The sequence below is a fragment of the Corvus cornix genome, chromosome 2, assembly GCF_000738735.6.
Source record: "Corvus cornix cornix isolate S_Up_H32 chromosome 2, ASM73873v5, whole genome shotgun sequence".
Lineage (NCBI taxonomy): Eukaryota > Metazoa > Chordata > Aves > Passeriformes > Corvidae > Corvus > Corvus cornix.
Genome location: NC_046333.1, coordinates 34754823 through 34769675, shown reverse-complemented (window position 1 = coordinate 34769675; position 14853 = coordinate 34754823). Strand labels below are relative to the sequence as shown.

At 39.4% G+C, this 14853-nt stretch overlaps 1 protein-coding gene across 8 annotated transcripts in view; it reads left to right on the top strand.

Annotated features, from left to right (window-relative positions):
* Nucleotides 1–14853, top strand: part of LOC104688987 (myosin VIIA and Rab interacting protein) — a 209909-nt gene that overhangs the window by 93296 nt on the left and 101760 nt on the right. For all 8 annotated transcript variants that reach the window (XM_039549151.1, XM_039549148.1, XM_039549145.1 and 5 more), the window contains exon 3: nucleotides 1906–2127. In XM_039549151.1, the coding sequence (XP_039405085.1) occupies nucleotides 1906–2127 (222 nt within the window). The remainder of the gene's footprint in view (nucleotides 1–1905; nucleotides 2128–14853) is intronic.

Genomic DNA, 14853 nt, shown 5'->3' with positions numbered 1-14853 from the left:
CCTGACCTTCTGTGCAGAAATAGTGCTGTGTCTCGCCCCAGTGCTACAGATCAGCATGCCTCCTGTGGATGGGGGAGTGACGTGGAGACAGTTCACTTCCTCTCTTGTTCCACGAGGAAGATTGTCCACGTAGAACCAAGGTGGGAGGGAGTAATGGAGATTAGGGCAAATTAATCTAGCCATCCCATTGAATCTCTGGGATAGTTCCATCAGTTTACCTGAGGAAGCCAGTTTGACTTGCATAATTCAGACATTTGTCTCTTACATGATAATCTCTTACCTTTCTCCTCTTGCACATTCTGTAAAAATGTGGCAAAACAAGCATGTTCTGCCATCTGGACAAAAAAAAATCCTAAAGAAAGATTATTTACTTGAAAGTCCAAAGAGTATCAGCTTCAACACCTAGTCTAATTTAGTCAAACCCTTGTATAGGGTGTGCGCAGCAGAAACACACATCATTTTCAAATTTTAAATTTATAAAAGTCATATATCAGGAATATGCTTAAATATGATGTATGTGCGAGTTCAAAAATTATATGGTTTAGATCACTGCTTTACTTTTCTTTTAGACTTGAGGTTTAGAATTGACCTGTCAGATTTTCATAAAACAGGCTGGTTTTATTTTGAGTAATGAATCTGAGGAAGAAGTGGCAAATAAGTTGATGTATAGCCTAGTAATGTGATTCTTTTTCAAATTCCAGACTTGGCTTATAATAATGTTAATAGATGATCTTGGTTGAGTTCCTGAATAAGTATGCAATAAGTGTATTCTTTTTTCCTGTAGCAAGATATTTAAACATGAATTTAAGAGTAAGTCAGCAGGTCATGATTAAGTCCTCTTGCAATTTAGTCTATTTTGTGGTACCTCTAAATTTTGTTTAGACTTTTCTGTTACTCTAGTCTTACAAGTGGTTTTTATCAGTAATTGGAAATAGTAAGGTACTCACCACTAGTTCTGTGAAATAGAATGAATACAAGTATGTATATGCTGTGTTAAAAGCTTTGATTTTACTTGTTTATTTTACTTGTTTTTCATTGATTCTAAATTTTTCTTCTCATAGGGTATGTCCTAGTTGTACATGTCAGAAAATGTGCAACGAGTTTGCAGACTTGTCTGCCTTCACATCTCTTCCTTCTGCATGCTTTTTTATTACTGCTGTCGTGGAATATATTGCCTCATTTGTAAATATCAAAAGCACTGTAAAATGGGAGATAGCAATTCACTTAATACGGCACATGCACAATTTATTTCAATTTTTTTAATAAATGAGCTCTTCTGCTAGAATACTTAGGAATAGAAGAAATGTTATGCAGAGTGCCTGAAAAAACTTTCACAGTTGGCAGTTGTCTTAATATTGGTCCTAACTAGTAAAGCACCCAAATCTCTCTGAAATGAAGGATGTCATTAACATCACTTGACAATTTGGAGCTATTATGGTTAATATGACCCCATGGGTCAGATCTAAGCAAACTTTTTGTTTTCAAAACTATTGGTCGGAAGGATTTTTTTATTACTGTACACCAAGCTTTTTGACTTCCATAAACTGGTTTTTGATTTGTAAAGGGTTCTGAGAACAGCCCTGAATATTCACATGGCATCTATGGCCTGGCACATCTGGAGTGCCTGGAGCAGCAACCTGGCTTCCTTGGGGTTGTCTCTCTGGAACCAAGTAAATTTTGCTCTGGTTTGTGACTCAGGGAGAGTTTAAGTGGGCTGACCATGGGTGACTTAAGGGAACATAGGAGTTTTTGCTTCCCAATTCTAAATTTAGAATATGCATTTCTCATATTCATTTCACATCTGCAAAAGTTATTTGTAGAGTATAACATGAATATGTGAAAAGAGGAGAAAGATTTGCAACTGAAATTTTGTTTATATTTTTGTTCTTTCCCTTTTTATGCCAGTGAAATGAAGCAGAAGTTGGATGAAGAAGGCAACAAGTGCAGCATCCTTTCCAAGCAGCAGAAGTTCAATGAGCACTGCTGCATTCGCTGCTGTTCCCCTTTCACATTTCTTATCAACAGCAAGCGACAGTGCCAAGAATGCAAGTACAACATCTGCAAGAGCTGCAGCACTTACCATAAGAAGGAGAAAGCTTGGATTTGCAGTGTCTGTCAGCAAGCAAGGTAAAGGCTTTTGTTCAACAACCTGTGCAAAGCAGCTGTGGCCTGACCTGAGCTTTTCCTTGTATTTGTCAGTAGTTAACTCTGGTGGGATAGGACATGAAGTACCTGTTTATGTAGGGGTTGATTTGTTCCTGACGTGCCTGGTTTTTGTAGAGGTTAATTTGTTCCGAGAGCGTTTGGTTACCTGTTGCATTTGCCAGGCTTGTTTAGCTGGACTGATGTAACAGCAGGCAGTAATTGGGCACGGCTTGTGCAGGACTGGGATGTCCTGAAACTCCTGGGTTACTAATGGAACCTGAGCACAGATGGTGGTAAGGCAGTTAATAGTTTGGCAGCTAATGCCACTGATGAGTCGGGAATGGAAGGAAGAATATTTGTGAAGAGATCATCCAGCTGTGACTGTGTTTTAGAGTGCTTTTCTAAATGCCAGCTTATTGGTAGGGATGCCTTGAGCTTACTTTGGCAAGTACCCAAAGAAAATAGCAGTGCAACCTGTTATAATTCATAACATCTGTTAAGAATATGCTGCCGGGCCTCTATTTGCAGAGGGTATCAGGGATTCACTATCTCACCCTTCTGAGGGTAGCTGAGCCCCAACAATTAAAGATAGCACCAGAAAAACAAAGCAAAACACTTACCAGTAGCAGAGGGGCTGTTCCTTGGATGGTGACTGATAGTCCCTGTCTCCAAGTTCCAAAAGCAGCCGTAGCTGTGGTGACAGTAGTCCTGATCAAGACCCTTTAACTCAGACGAGAAGGGTGAATGAAGTAACTCATTTCCTTATGGTTTAGTTTTGCCCACTGGTGACTAAATCAGCTGAGCATATGTGACAAAGATGGCTGTTTCTTCTTCATCTTTCTCTTTAGTGGAGAATGCAGGATGAAGACAAGAGACAAGTCCCTTTGCAATGCTGTATGATACTCCTGTGCTCACCAAAGCCTTCCTATTCCCTCTTGTTTCCCATTAACACCCACTTGAAATGTAAGCTCTCCTATAGTATCTGTGAATTAAGTGTGTGTCCTTTGACACAGGTCCTTAAAATCATAGGGATCCCAGATGGACGATGCTGTATTTCCAAACATCAGTCTTTGAAAGTGAAGGTGGTTGTGTTCTTTGGGGCACCTGATCCTTCTCCACTTTTTACCTGGGAAAACCTACAGAAACCCCCTTTTCCCTGGTGAGGAGGCAGATGAATGACAGGAGTATCTTTTCCAGCAACACAGAGCTGTGGAGCCAGTTCTTGTTTCTAACTTAGTCATTCAACCATTTCATATTACACCTTTTTCTTCCATTTAACCCGAGTTCACCTATACGGGCAGCAGCACGGCAGCCAGGTTTGTGGATGCTGATGAACTGCACGTAAAATACCTTTTGCTGACTCCACAGAAAATGCCTCAGAAGAATTTAATTTCAGAAGAAAAATCTATAGCTATATTACAAAAATGCTATTTCTGACCCTTGAAGTCAGGGCTTTTCCCACAATCCTGTGCAGCCCTCAGAGCCACCCACCTGTAACTCAGTTATAAACATTTTCTTTATTTATGAGACCTGAGACATAGCTTGAGTTATTTTTCAGTGAATAAATTAACTAACACTGCTACTAATCATTTTATGTTCCAGTTTATTGGACTGTACTACTTACAAATCCCTGTAGGTAGGTCAGGGGCTAGTATTCCTTAGGAAGTGCTGATGTATTTTGATCTGGTGGGGACTTGTGTTCTGGGGTGGGGTGGTATGATTTTTTGGGTTTTAATTCTCAGTATTTCTTCTAGGAAAAAACACAGGGGAAAACACAACAGTCTGTTGTGAGTTCCTGTTGTCTTCTCAGTGACTTATTCCTCAGGTGGACTGTGTTCTCCTGCCCCTCTCCAGCTCCTCTCCTTGTGTCTTTTATTTTTTCCTTTGATAAGGCAGCACAGGTAGTGGAGGTGTTTCTGGGTTTAGCTGTTACTTGCCTGCACATCTTACTGCACAATAGATAGTGAGCTGTAGTGGGCTAGAAAAATCTGAAGACCGTGTTCTACCAGTTTGTGCTCATCAGCTCGTCACTACAGCAGTACTCAAATAACCCTGAGTTTTATGTCCAGTATGTATTTAGAATATGTCAATGAGCTCTCTGATGTCACAAGCAGTTTTCTCCAGTATAAAAGGCTACAAAGGAGATGTAATCAAGTGAAGCCCTTCAATCTGGGTTTAAAGTCCTCCTGGGAGTTGTACCCTTTTCTTTAGACTCTCTTATTTCCTATTATCTTCCTCTGAATGAGTGACATCAACTTTGGTAGATTTTAAATAGTGTCCTGGCAGATTCCCATGCCAAGGTGAGGTTGACACTGAAGAAAATCTGACATGTTGAGTTAGTCTTTCAAGGCTTGACCATAGTGGAGATACCTGTTCTGTTGAAGATGATTTTTCATCTTCCATGGCAGAGAGCTGTATTAGCATTTAGCAGAGAGCAAAAATTCAGGTTGGCATTTGAAACATAGAACATTTGTAGAAAAACGGTCAAAGAAGTTAATCTCTACTTCTTCCAAAAGCAGAAAACTCATCATTAATAAGCCAATGAAAACTTTGGTGTTTGAATTCCTTTAAAGCACATCTCCTGTTGCAATGCATCTTTTAAAAGTCAGAAATTGGGCTTGGTATGGAATTTCAGGCTCAAAAATGTCTTTACAGCAATGTCGGAATTAATCTTCTGAAGAACAGGAGAACCTTCCTTCAATTTCCCAATTTCCCAGATTTAGCACACATTCTGCAAATGCTTTTTGATTTGGAGTTATCTCTGAATACTATTATTAATGTTCTTGGGGTTTTCTTCTCTCATATGTATCTTCTTAGTCAGTAAGTACTCTATGCTAAAGTTATGTAATACTCATTTCAAGGTTTTGATTTGTATAGTGCAGTTGGGATTCTTCCAAAGCTTTGTACAATGTCTCCTTGTTAGACACCTGTCAGACAATGTATTTAGGCAGCTTGCTGAGGTCTGTACTTTTTAAGTCTTCTTGGCTTAGTAGATTCCAGGCACAGTTTCTTTGCCCTCTGGATTAGTGCTTTTGATGCCAGACACAGAGGTTCTTTGCTCATTTAATAGAAATAGGGCATGCTTTCCATGTGTCTGAGACCACTTTTCCATTCTTCAAGGAGCCGTATCCCAGAACACCCTGCTTGTGATACTCTGCTTTCCAGTTTAACACTTTTACTAATAAAAATAATTTTTTAAACTAGCATAATCCATTAAAATGTGTATTTTTGCAGGTTTTCTAAACTAATTGCATTTTACTTCTGGACTGTAGTATGAGTATGTAGAGTCCAATCCAAAATAAGGTGTACAAACAACTGGCTGTCCACCTCAGCTTTTCATGAGTATCATGTATGAATCCTTCTGCATTCTTGGTTCACTTCTTCTGGTCTCACCATCTGTATGTCAAAAGATTTCTGTCTCTGTTGTGAGTGGGAGCATGGGCACCTAATCCTTTCATGCCTTCACATCCATGCGTTGTGTAATTTTCTCACTTGTTCTCAAAACTCTTGCTCAGGTGATGAGAGTGCATCACTTAGTGGACTCTTGCTTTGCTTTCTTGGGCCAGGCCATGGGTAAGAGGGTCTGCAGGAAGTCATTATTCTGCTTTGTAAGAGCTGCTATGTTGGTGATGGTCCTTTGCTAGTAACAGCTATTAAGAGACAGAGACCTAGTCACTGGTCCTTTTCTTTTTTGTGTCATTAACTAGTGAAAAAACAGTCATGCTGCACATACTCAGACTTCCTGCAGTCAAAGTGATGTTTTGGGTGGCTCAAACTGGGTCCCAAAAATTGTCGCACTGGTTGCTTGCAGCACAGATTTATTTGAAAGTTTAGGAGAACTGCTCTTTTTTTATTAACTTTGGTTTTCGTACTCCCAATTTAACTGCTGCTTTTAAAATGAAGAAAGCGAAAGTATCTCAATTACCTTCATTGACTCTTCAATCCAGAGTTATGGCTGAATGTTCATTACATTTTCTTTTGAGTTTGTTGAGGTGCCTGGTCAAATATAACTAGACTGTAACAATTTGCATCAGTAGCAAATGTAATTGTCTCACTGGAACTTGAAAATTAGCTAGACTAATTAGATATGCCATGGGGATTTGTAATGCACATCAGAGTGAGGTTTGAGGAAATGCATTAAGGTCTAGTCTACTTGCAGAACCCAGTACATTTTTCTGCAACTGACTTGTATTGGGATTAGCACTAATGTAGAAGTGGAGCAATGCTTCTGATAAAATGAAAATTGCAACAGAAAATAAAAGTCTAGACTCACTTGGCAGGCAGAACACTCTTCAAATAGAAAGAAGCTTTGCCAGCCTCAGGAACAGTCCTAAATAAAACCTTTATATTTAATACGGTTTTGTTTGGAGGGCTCTGTAAAACAATGTAATGTGTTTTAATGTCAGCAGAACAAAGCAGGTATTTGTGGAAACATGATAAAGTTGAAGTTAGCCTACCGATAGGATATATCTCTTCTGCTTAGCTGATGCAACTTTTAGTGTAAAACTCTTTACAGTCTTTAGAGGGAAAAAGAGGATAAAAGCACCAAAATTTGGCAAAACCTTGGTATGGTACTTGAGGAAAAGTAGTACTTCTAGTTAATAACTGAACTTTGTATTTGTTTGTCAGTGCATTTGGCTGTAACAAAACAGTTTCAGGACTTAGTTGTGGAAAACTAAGGAAGATATAATGCTGCTTAGCAATTGTGTTTTGCTTTCAAGCAGGCTCAACCATCTGGTAAAAGGAAGCCGAAATGTATTTTAGGTAGTCTGCCTCAGCCATAGCTTGGAGCTTTGTGTACAGTTTTGTGACAGTTGCTATTTCTGCTGTTTGAGGTCCCTGTCTGACATTAGTGAGAACTTCTACAGAACTTGGAAGCTGTGACATTGTCAAGTAAATGCCAGGAAATGTGTTTTTGCTTCCGAGATCATAGAATTGTGTAGGAACGTTCACTTGCTCTGTGGCATAGCACAGATAATTAAGTCTTAGTTCTACCATGTGCATGTTGTCTTCATTTGACCCATATGGCTCTTGTTCTGCTTTTTAAAAAATTCTCTGAATGATCCCGTTCATATTGTACTTAAAGCATTTACTAATTTTAAGTAAATTGCAGTGAAAATTATTCTTCTCAGATGTATATACTTGTAGAAATTGATGCAATTCCTTCCAAAAATGCATGCTGCTCTATTCAATTTTTTTTCTTCCTCCTTATCCTGCCCCTGTCTCTTTGTTTTGTATCCTGCCTCTTGACCTCCTTGTCCTTACCATGCTTTAGCATCACAGTAGATCATAGACAGCATATCCTTTTGTTCACTGTACCCATGAAGAGCAAGGACAAGAGCTTTGATTTTGCACAGAAGCCAAGAACAGTCTTTGGTTTATTCAGTTGTTCCCTAACTTGATGAGGAGAGAGAGAAATGTGCAAACTAGTTGCTTTGACAGGTTGATCTCTGCTGGGTTTTTTGCTATACTGATCTATCTTAATTATTTTGAAGTATGCACTGTGAAGATTTCATTTCTGCAAGACAGAATAAAACTGAACTTGCATAACATACAGTAGACTGCATTGCTGCACTCAGCTTTAAGAAAAGCATCTAAAAATGGAATTGAAGAGGAGAGTAGGAAAGAGAGTTCTATTAAAACAGCTAAATACAAGTGCTAATTAGGTGATGTTTTCTAGCTTTAAGTAGCCTTGGAAGTGAACGTGTGCCTGAACGCCTGGAGGAGTAATCAGTGTTTTAGAAACTCTGGTTCCCAGTTTTAGCTGTCAAGTGACCTTGGGGAAATTTCCATGTATCAGGTTTCCCCATGTGCAGAATGGATTTGATGATCCTGAGGCCTTGGAGGTGAGTGGTTGAAAAGTTAAGTGCTCTGGTTGTAAAGCACTAAGTGTTATTAATGTACTTTTATTAGATGAGTTTTGCTGCAGTCAACATGGCTAAGCCTTTGGGTTTCTCAGTTGCACAGAAAGGTAAGTGCTTGGATTCTTGTAGGGAATGAATGAGGGGTAGAGTATCATGGCTTTATGTTCAATGTTAATATATAAATGCTTGCTTGTGTTTGGCTTCACCTACCTTCAGCAAGTCATTGTAAGAAAGGCTATTAAACATTTTCCCTAGTAGGAATAAATATTACGTAAATAACGTGCAAAAATATTGGGACTGCTAACCTGGGAGGAGCTGGATATGAAAGGATGTAACAGAGTTATTCCTCATAATAAGCAGCATACAAATTATAGGTTGGACTTACTTAGCCTTTCAGTTTTGCAAAAGCTGAGGGACTTTCAGTGAAGGTGACAAATTAAAAGCTAATTAAAATTGCACAAGATTCTTTAAGTATGGGCACTTAAGTGTCAGGTGGGGACATCATGCCTTACAGTACCTGAGATGGAAAACCGTAAGTATAGAGCACAATTAATGGAAATTGTGTCAATTCTGCAACTGGAACTTCATGTGCTGTTCATCATAAAATGTATGTGATAAAGCAAGAAGTCGTGCTGTGGTTAACACTCCAGCGGTAGCTTTAAGCAGAGCAGAGTGCCCTTTCACATAGACATATCACTGAACACTTTTTAATTAGCACGAGTGAAAGATTGCTACCTGGTTTGATGTATGTTTGTTTCAGCATTTGGTGAGTCTTCCTGTTTTCTTCTGTTGTATTTGTGCAAACACCAAGCTGTAACAAAGTACAGAAATTGGTCTGTTGCTTCAGCTGAGGCTGACAATCCCACCTTAAGGAGTGAAGACAGCTTATGGCCTGCACTCTGCCAGTCCCCAAGGGACATGCTGTGTGCATGCCCTTTGCGGCTTCTATTCATAATGTGTGGTGGGGCCCACTGTGAGTTGAGGAACCGGGAGGTGGTGCCATGGTGCAGTGAAGGAAGATTCTTCTCCCACTAAAGCACCACATCCTAAAGCTAAGTAGCTTCTATATAACTTGCACAAGGAGAGAAGGCTATTTTATACCTGTATTGTATGCCTCTCTGACTCTCTCATTATAGTCTGTATATGAAGACTATTTCGACTGTCCACAAGTAATTCAGATTATTTTGCCAAATTATATTATTTTTATCCTACTTCCTATTGATAAAGGAGCTCTATGCTTCCTCAGTGCTTTTTTTTTCTCCAAAAGATTTATCCTGTTAACTGTGAACAGCTGCCCAATTACGTGTGGGTACCCTTAGAAGCATTATAAATGCTGTCGTTAACAAAGGGGTTTTTCTTCTTGGTGAGAAAATTGGAAATCCTCCAGACTTGTAGCCAGTGGCATCGAATGGCAGTAACAAATGTGTCTTTCCTCTGGCTAGTGCAGTTTGCAGTATTACCCTCTTAAAGTGTTCTTGTGTTACCAAAGAAGTTAAAGTGAGAATTTAATTTGTCATTTTAAAAAAGATTGACCACATCAATAAATAAGTCACTCCATGTTCCTATTGTTCAGGCCCACCTCTCACATGAAATAGACACTGAAGCACTCACTGCTTAAGTATCTCTGGTAAGAATGAGATTCTACATTCACATGTTTCATCCTGCTTCTTCAACTTGAGGGAAAAGGAAGGTGGAAAAAGCAATTGCTCTGTTTCTGACAAAGATGAGGTTTTCCAAACTTGTGTGCTGAATTAAGTATTTGGGTTTCTTGTACTTTTTTTGTAGTAGCATATCTTTTCTGCATCTAGGTTTTTGTGAAGTCTTCTTTTAGATAAGCACTGCATGAGTCTGGTTAGAGAGTTAATTACTCTTCTTACATCTTCCACTCTCTCAGCTTTCAAAATATGACCCTAGATTTGTGGATCATGAACTAAGTGGTGATGGTTGCCAGTTACCTGTACTGGAAGTGCGTTTCATGCACTTTCCTGTCTTACATCCCACCTGTGTCTTTTGCTAGCGCTGTCCAGGCAAACATCTTGTCCATTTTAGCCCAGGAGCTAACAGAAAGCTCTTTCATTGATCTTTCATTTATCTTTATCTATTCACAAATAAGATCATGTTAACATAGTGGAAAAGCCATCTCTGACCTAAAGCTGTCTTTGAGTTTGTACCCCCATTCGTTTCAAGCTGTTTTATTCTTTTTTATTTAATTATTTCTGCAGAAGCAGCTTCAAAAAATGAAGATTGAATTTTGAAAGAGTGCCTAAATAAAAATTGCCTGAAACCAGAACCCTTTTGTTTGCAGAAGTTGTGAACTCTTTGGAAGTGCCATTTCATCACAGGAAAAAAAACCCTTTTGTTTTCAGATTAGTATCGGATTTGTAGAGCGCTTGGGATTTACCTTGATAAATTGTTTTCATCAGAAAGGTGCTGTAGTAGAATGAAAATTCTTCACAGTAACTGGAAAATACTGAGGGACAACATAAAAATAATCATACCAAATATGCCTTCCGTTCTCCTCATACCCCCATCCCCCACCAAAATACTTGAAAATTCTCTATGTTTCTGGGAATCAGTGTGGTGTGCCTTTACAGTTTGGCTTTTGTCTCTAGATGTTAGAAGCCAACAGGGAGTTGCTAACACTCTTTTGGAGGGGTTTTGTTAGTCCCTTTGTTCGAGGGCTGTTCTGTGACTGAGCGGCCAGTGCCTTCCCTGAATGAACATTTTTGCTTTGGGAAGGAATCTTTGTAAGGTAATGAGGTGGGTGTGAGTGCTGGATCTGTAATACTGCCTGTCCTGATTGTTTTGATTTGAAATTTAATATGCTGTAAAACTTGTTGTTGTAATTCAGCAAATGATGTCTCTGGGCTATACATGGGAATCAGATGCCCATACTGGTTCATTTTGGTTTCGTCTCTGTTTCTGTCCATTGATGTGAAGACTTGTGGGGTGCTTCTCCAGGCCCCAGACTGAAAGAGCCCTCCTTCTCTTTTCATTAAGGTCCCAAGAGATAATTAGCGTTGAATGAAAGTTTGTTCATCTAATTAGGAAATACTGTTTCCCATCGTCAATCATGCTCTGAGGTTGTATGTGAGATTAACAGTGTAATGGAGACATCATGGCTCGCATTGTTTTCAATTTGCTGATGACAGATTTGCTTTGTGTTCGCGGTTTTTCCTGGCTCTCGATGTAGGGGCTTGTAGAACAGTGCCTGGAATATAGAAAATTGAATAAATTTATATTTAAATATAAATTGAGATAGAGGAAACCCATATAAAGAATGGTAGTTATTGCGTCAGGAGTCACAGTTGTAATTTTGTCTCACTGATGTGTTTGCAGGACTTTGTAACCTAGGGGATTTCTTGAGTTCTTTGTATCTCAGGTAGTTGCAACTGTCAAAAGAACTTTCAAACTCTGGGTTGATAAAAAGTGAATTAATATCTGTTAGCAAGGAAAAAATTTCTGATGACTTGTCTCAATCCTGCAAATTCACCAGTAGCCAGGCCTCTGTCTGTGGTGGCAAAGCATACCTCTGATCAAACATGTGTTTGAAAATTGTCCTGGGGGAGAAAACTGTAGAGTGCTGTACTGAGAAGTGTGAATGCAGCTCCATTGTGAGCTACATTTTTAATGACTCTGCCTCCTGTGCTTCAGAAATCCTGAGCCATTCATCTCGGGGAAGGGGGTGTGTGGGTGTGTGTGTGTGTGTGTGTGTGTGTGTGTGTGAAGTAGTTCTCTTACATGTTTTAAAAACCCCCACCACATTACAACTGGTGCTTTTCAGTCTTTGGCATTGTGACCTATCACAAAATGCCCTCTTGTGTTTTGCATCTAGGCTCAAAGGACTATTGGATGTGAGGAAATTTAAGGCTAATATTTTGGAACATGTCTGTATCAGCACTGCTCCCTGAAACTCTTTCTCTGAGTCAAGAAACGAGACCACTCGCACAGAAGACATACTTATCTAGTGTCTGTGTTAGTCCTGAGCATAGTGTGGCAACAGTGGTTATTTTTCTCCTAATGGAAATTATAATTAGAAATTGAATATTCTTGAGAGACACCAGCTTTCAAAGCAGTCTTACATAGGTTTGGGGTAGAGAGGGTTGGTTTTGAGACCTGTAAAAGCATACTTTATTGAGTCCATTCTGTGTGGTACATTTAAATACTGTATTTTCCATTTTTAAAGTGTTGCAGTTGCTACCAAAGAAGGTGGTTCTGGCAAGAGAAACAGCAACAGAGTAGAGTGAAAGGAGATTGACAGGAAAAGTCTAAGGAGGAGGGTGGGGGAAATAGTACAATTGCAGTTTGAAAAATTAGTCATGTAACGTGTCATTGTAATTCCCAACTGGCAATTAAACAGCACATATCTGCATAAAGGATTAGTAACACTAGAGGGTAATGTTCAGGATCTTGAACAGCACTTCCAGTATATAATTTGCAAATGGTTTGATGGATACCTGCCTCACACACTCCATAAACTACCACATTCCAGTGCTTAATATAATTAGTCCTAACAAAAACAGACCTCCAGCTCTACAGGTAGCTGGCTATGACTTGATAATATGTTGCATTAATAGACTTGAAAAAAAACAAACATAAAACCAACAAAACAAAAAGGGACAGCCAGCCAGAAAAATTACAATGTTTATTTCTCCTCATGTGTTCTGTGCCAGCCCCCAGGGCTGTAGTGGCTGGGCCTCCAGCAACCTCCTCTCTGGTGATAAGAGAGGTCCAAGGTGAAACAGAGCAAGTGATTCACAGCAGGTTGTACAGGGCTTACAAAGGAAGCAAGTAAGAGCCTGAGAAAATTGCAGAGGTAAATTCAAAACAATGCACATTGAGCTCTCTGTAGTGTTATCACTTTTGTGATACCTCTTTTTAGCGACAGCTCACTTTTGATGGGATTAATGGATGCCAAATAAGCTTCTCAGGTGATCACCATGGACCAGCTACAGTAACAGCATCTAGAATAATCTGGATGTGAAAAACGTTGAGGAGGGAGTTTTGGGACAGAAACCCTCTTTGATCTCAGACAGCAGAGACTTCAGCCTTGCAGCCTTTATTTAAATCTACTTTCAAAGGGATATGGAGCATTGTGCTAAGTGAGCATATATGTCACCTCTGGAAGGTTTGCTCCAAGTTTGGCAGTGTCCTTCCCACAGCTGCCATTGCTCAGATGCACCAGTTACTGATATTAGAGCATCATGTGAGAAAATTACAGTCTCAAAATTCTGAAAGTCAAGATGTAGCTCCCAGCTTTCCTTCAGATGATCTCTGTCTAAGGGCAGCTGTGTTAAATTTTGCATGCCCCAGGTCCTTTTTGGTGAAATATAAAAGATGATGATGGCAGTTCCTTTATGTTTAAGTGTAGAGCTTCTCAGGAAAGCACCACCTTACATTCGGCTCAGATCTTAGGCACACAGTACAGCTGATGGGTGCTACCAGGATGTAAATGCAGACCAGCACCTCTTCTGGACTCTCTTATTTTATACAACAGTGCGTGGTTTGGCCTTTTTATGGGCTTAGTTAGCTCCTGTCACACTCCTGTCGCACTGAAGATTCTGCTTCACTCAGTTCGCATGTACCACTCCAGTTATTAAAGGGCACATTGAAAAGTTGCCACTGCAGCATTGCTTAAGCTGAAAAGTGTTGTCAGAATTACTTTGTAAAATACAAAGTGAATGTATGCATTCTCACTGTTGAAGCTAGGCAATGACTTCTAAATTGTGTTGAATCTCATGAGCTGTCTGATATTTGCACACTTTTCATTTAGGTTATGAAGACATCATTGTGGCTTTCAAAATTATTTGGACACTTCCATTTTCCTGGACGGTTGCTGATGCTGATTCTGTGAATTTCAGATATCTTTGAATGGTTTATGAAGGGTAGAAGAACTTCAAATCAAAACATAACTTTGATGTATATTTAAAGGTAGAAAATTAATACACAGATCCTGCTGTGGAGGAAGAGGGTGTTTCCTCCATGTCTCTACATATGCTATATCACAGATATATGTATGAGGACTCATAGATGGTTATTTTTTATAGTACATGAAGGGAGGAAATATTTTTTTACTCCGTAGGTGACAGAATTCATCAGGTGAGGAAGTAGAAGGTGGACCTGGATTCTGCTTCCTGCTCAGAAGGTGCTCACCATCTGGTGTTGAGTAGGTCACTCTGGCTTTCCTTTTTTTGCTCCATTTTGAGAGAAATGCAATCCCTACCTTGATAAAGCTCATGTGAACTTTATATATGTATGTATGTGTGTGTATATATATATATATATATAAAAATATAATTTTTTATATATATATTTATTTATATAATTTTTTTTTATTTTTTACTTGCTGTCATACAGACTTGGAGTGCTTAAATAAAAACCATGGATGTGACAGGCTCCATATGGAAAATCAGGATTTTGGAAGGCTCCAGGCTCTGAAAATCTTACTATGTCTTGAATGATGAACAACAGATACACCATCCACTTAACTAGGTCAGACATTTTAAAGCTTTTCTCCTTCTGCATCCTCTGTAAGGATCAGTCCAGAGCCTCGTCTCATCTATCAGAAGTAGGGTATCTCTAGTCTACTTTTCTCTATTATCCTTACTGTGTGTCTGTGTGCTCTGTGCCTTGTTTTGGCCAGAGTTTGAAGAAGGGCTTTCCAAGGCAGAAGAGCGTGCTAGTTTGTTTTACACACAAGGTAGGTCCATGGTCAGAAAAGCATCAAAATGGCTCATATTTTGCTTCCCTGTGTGCTGTAACATGTGAAAACAGTGGGATGGTGGGGACACAGAGCTGGGATTTCTGCCTTCAGATTAAAAAAACCCTACTTTGTAGGCTTTTA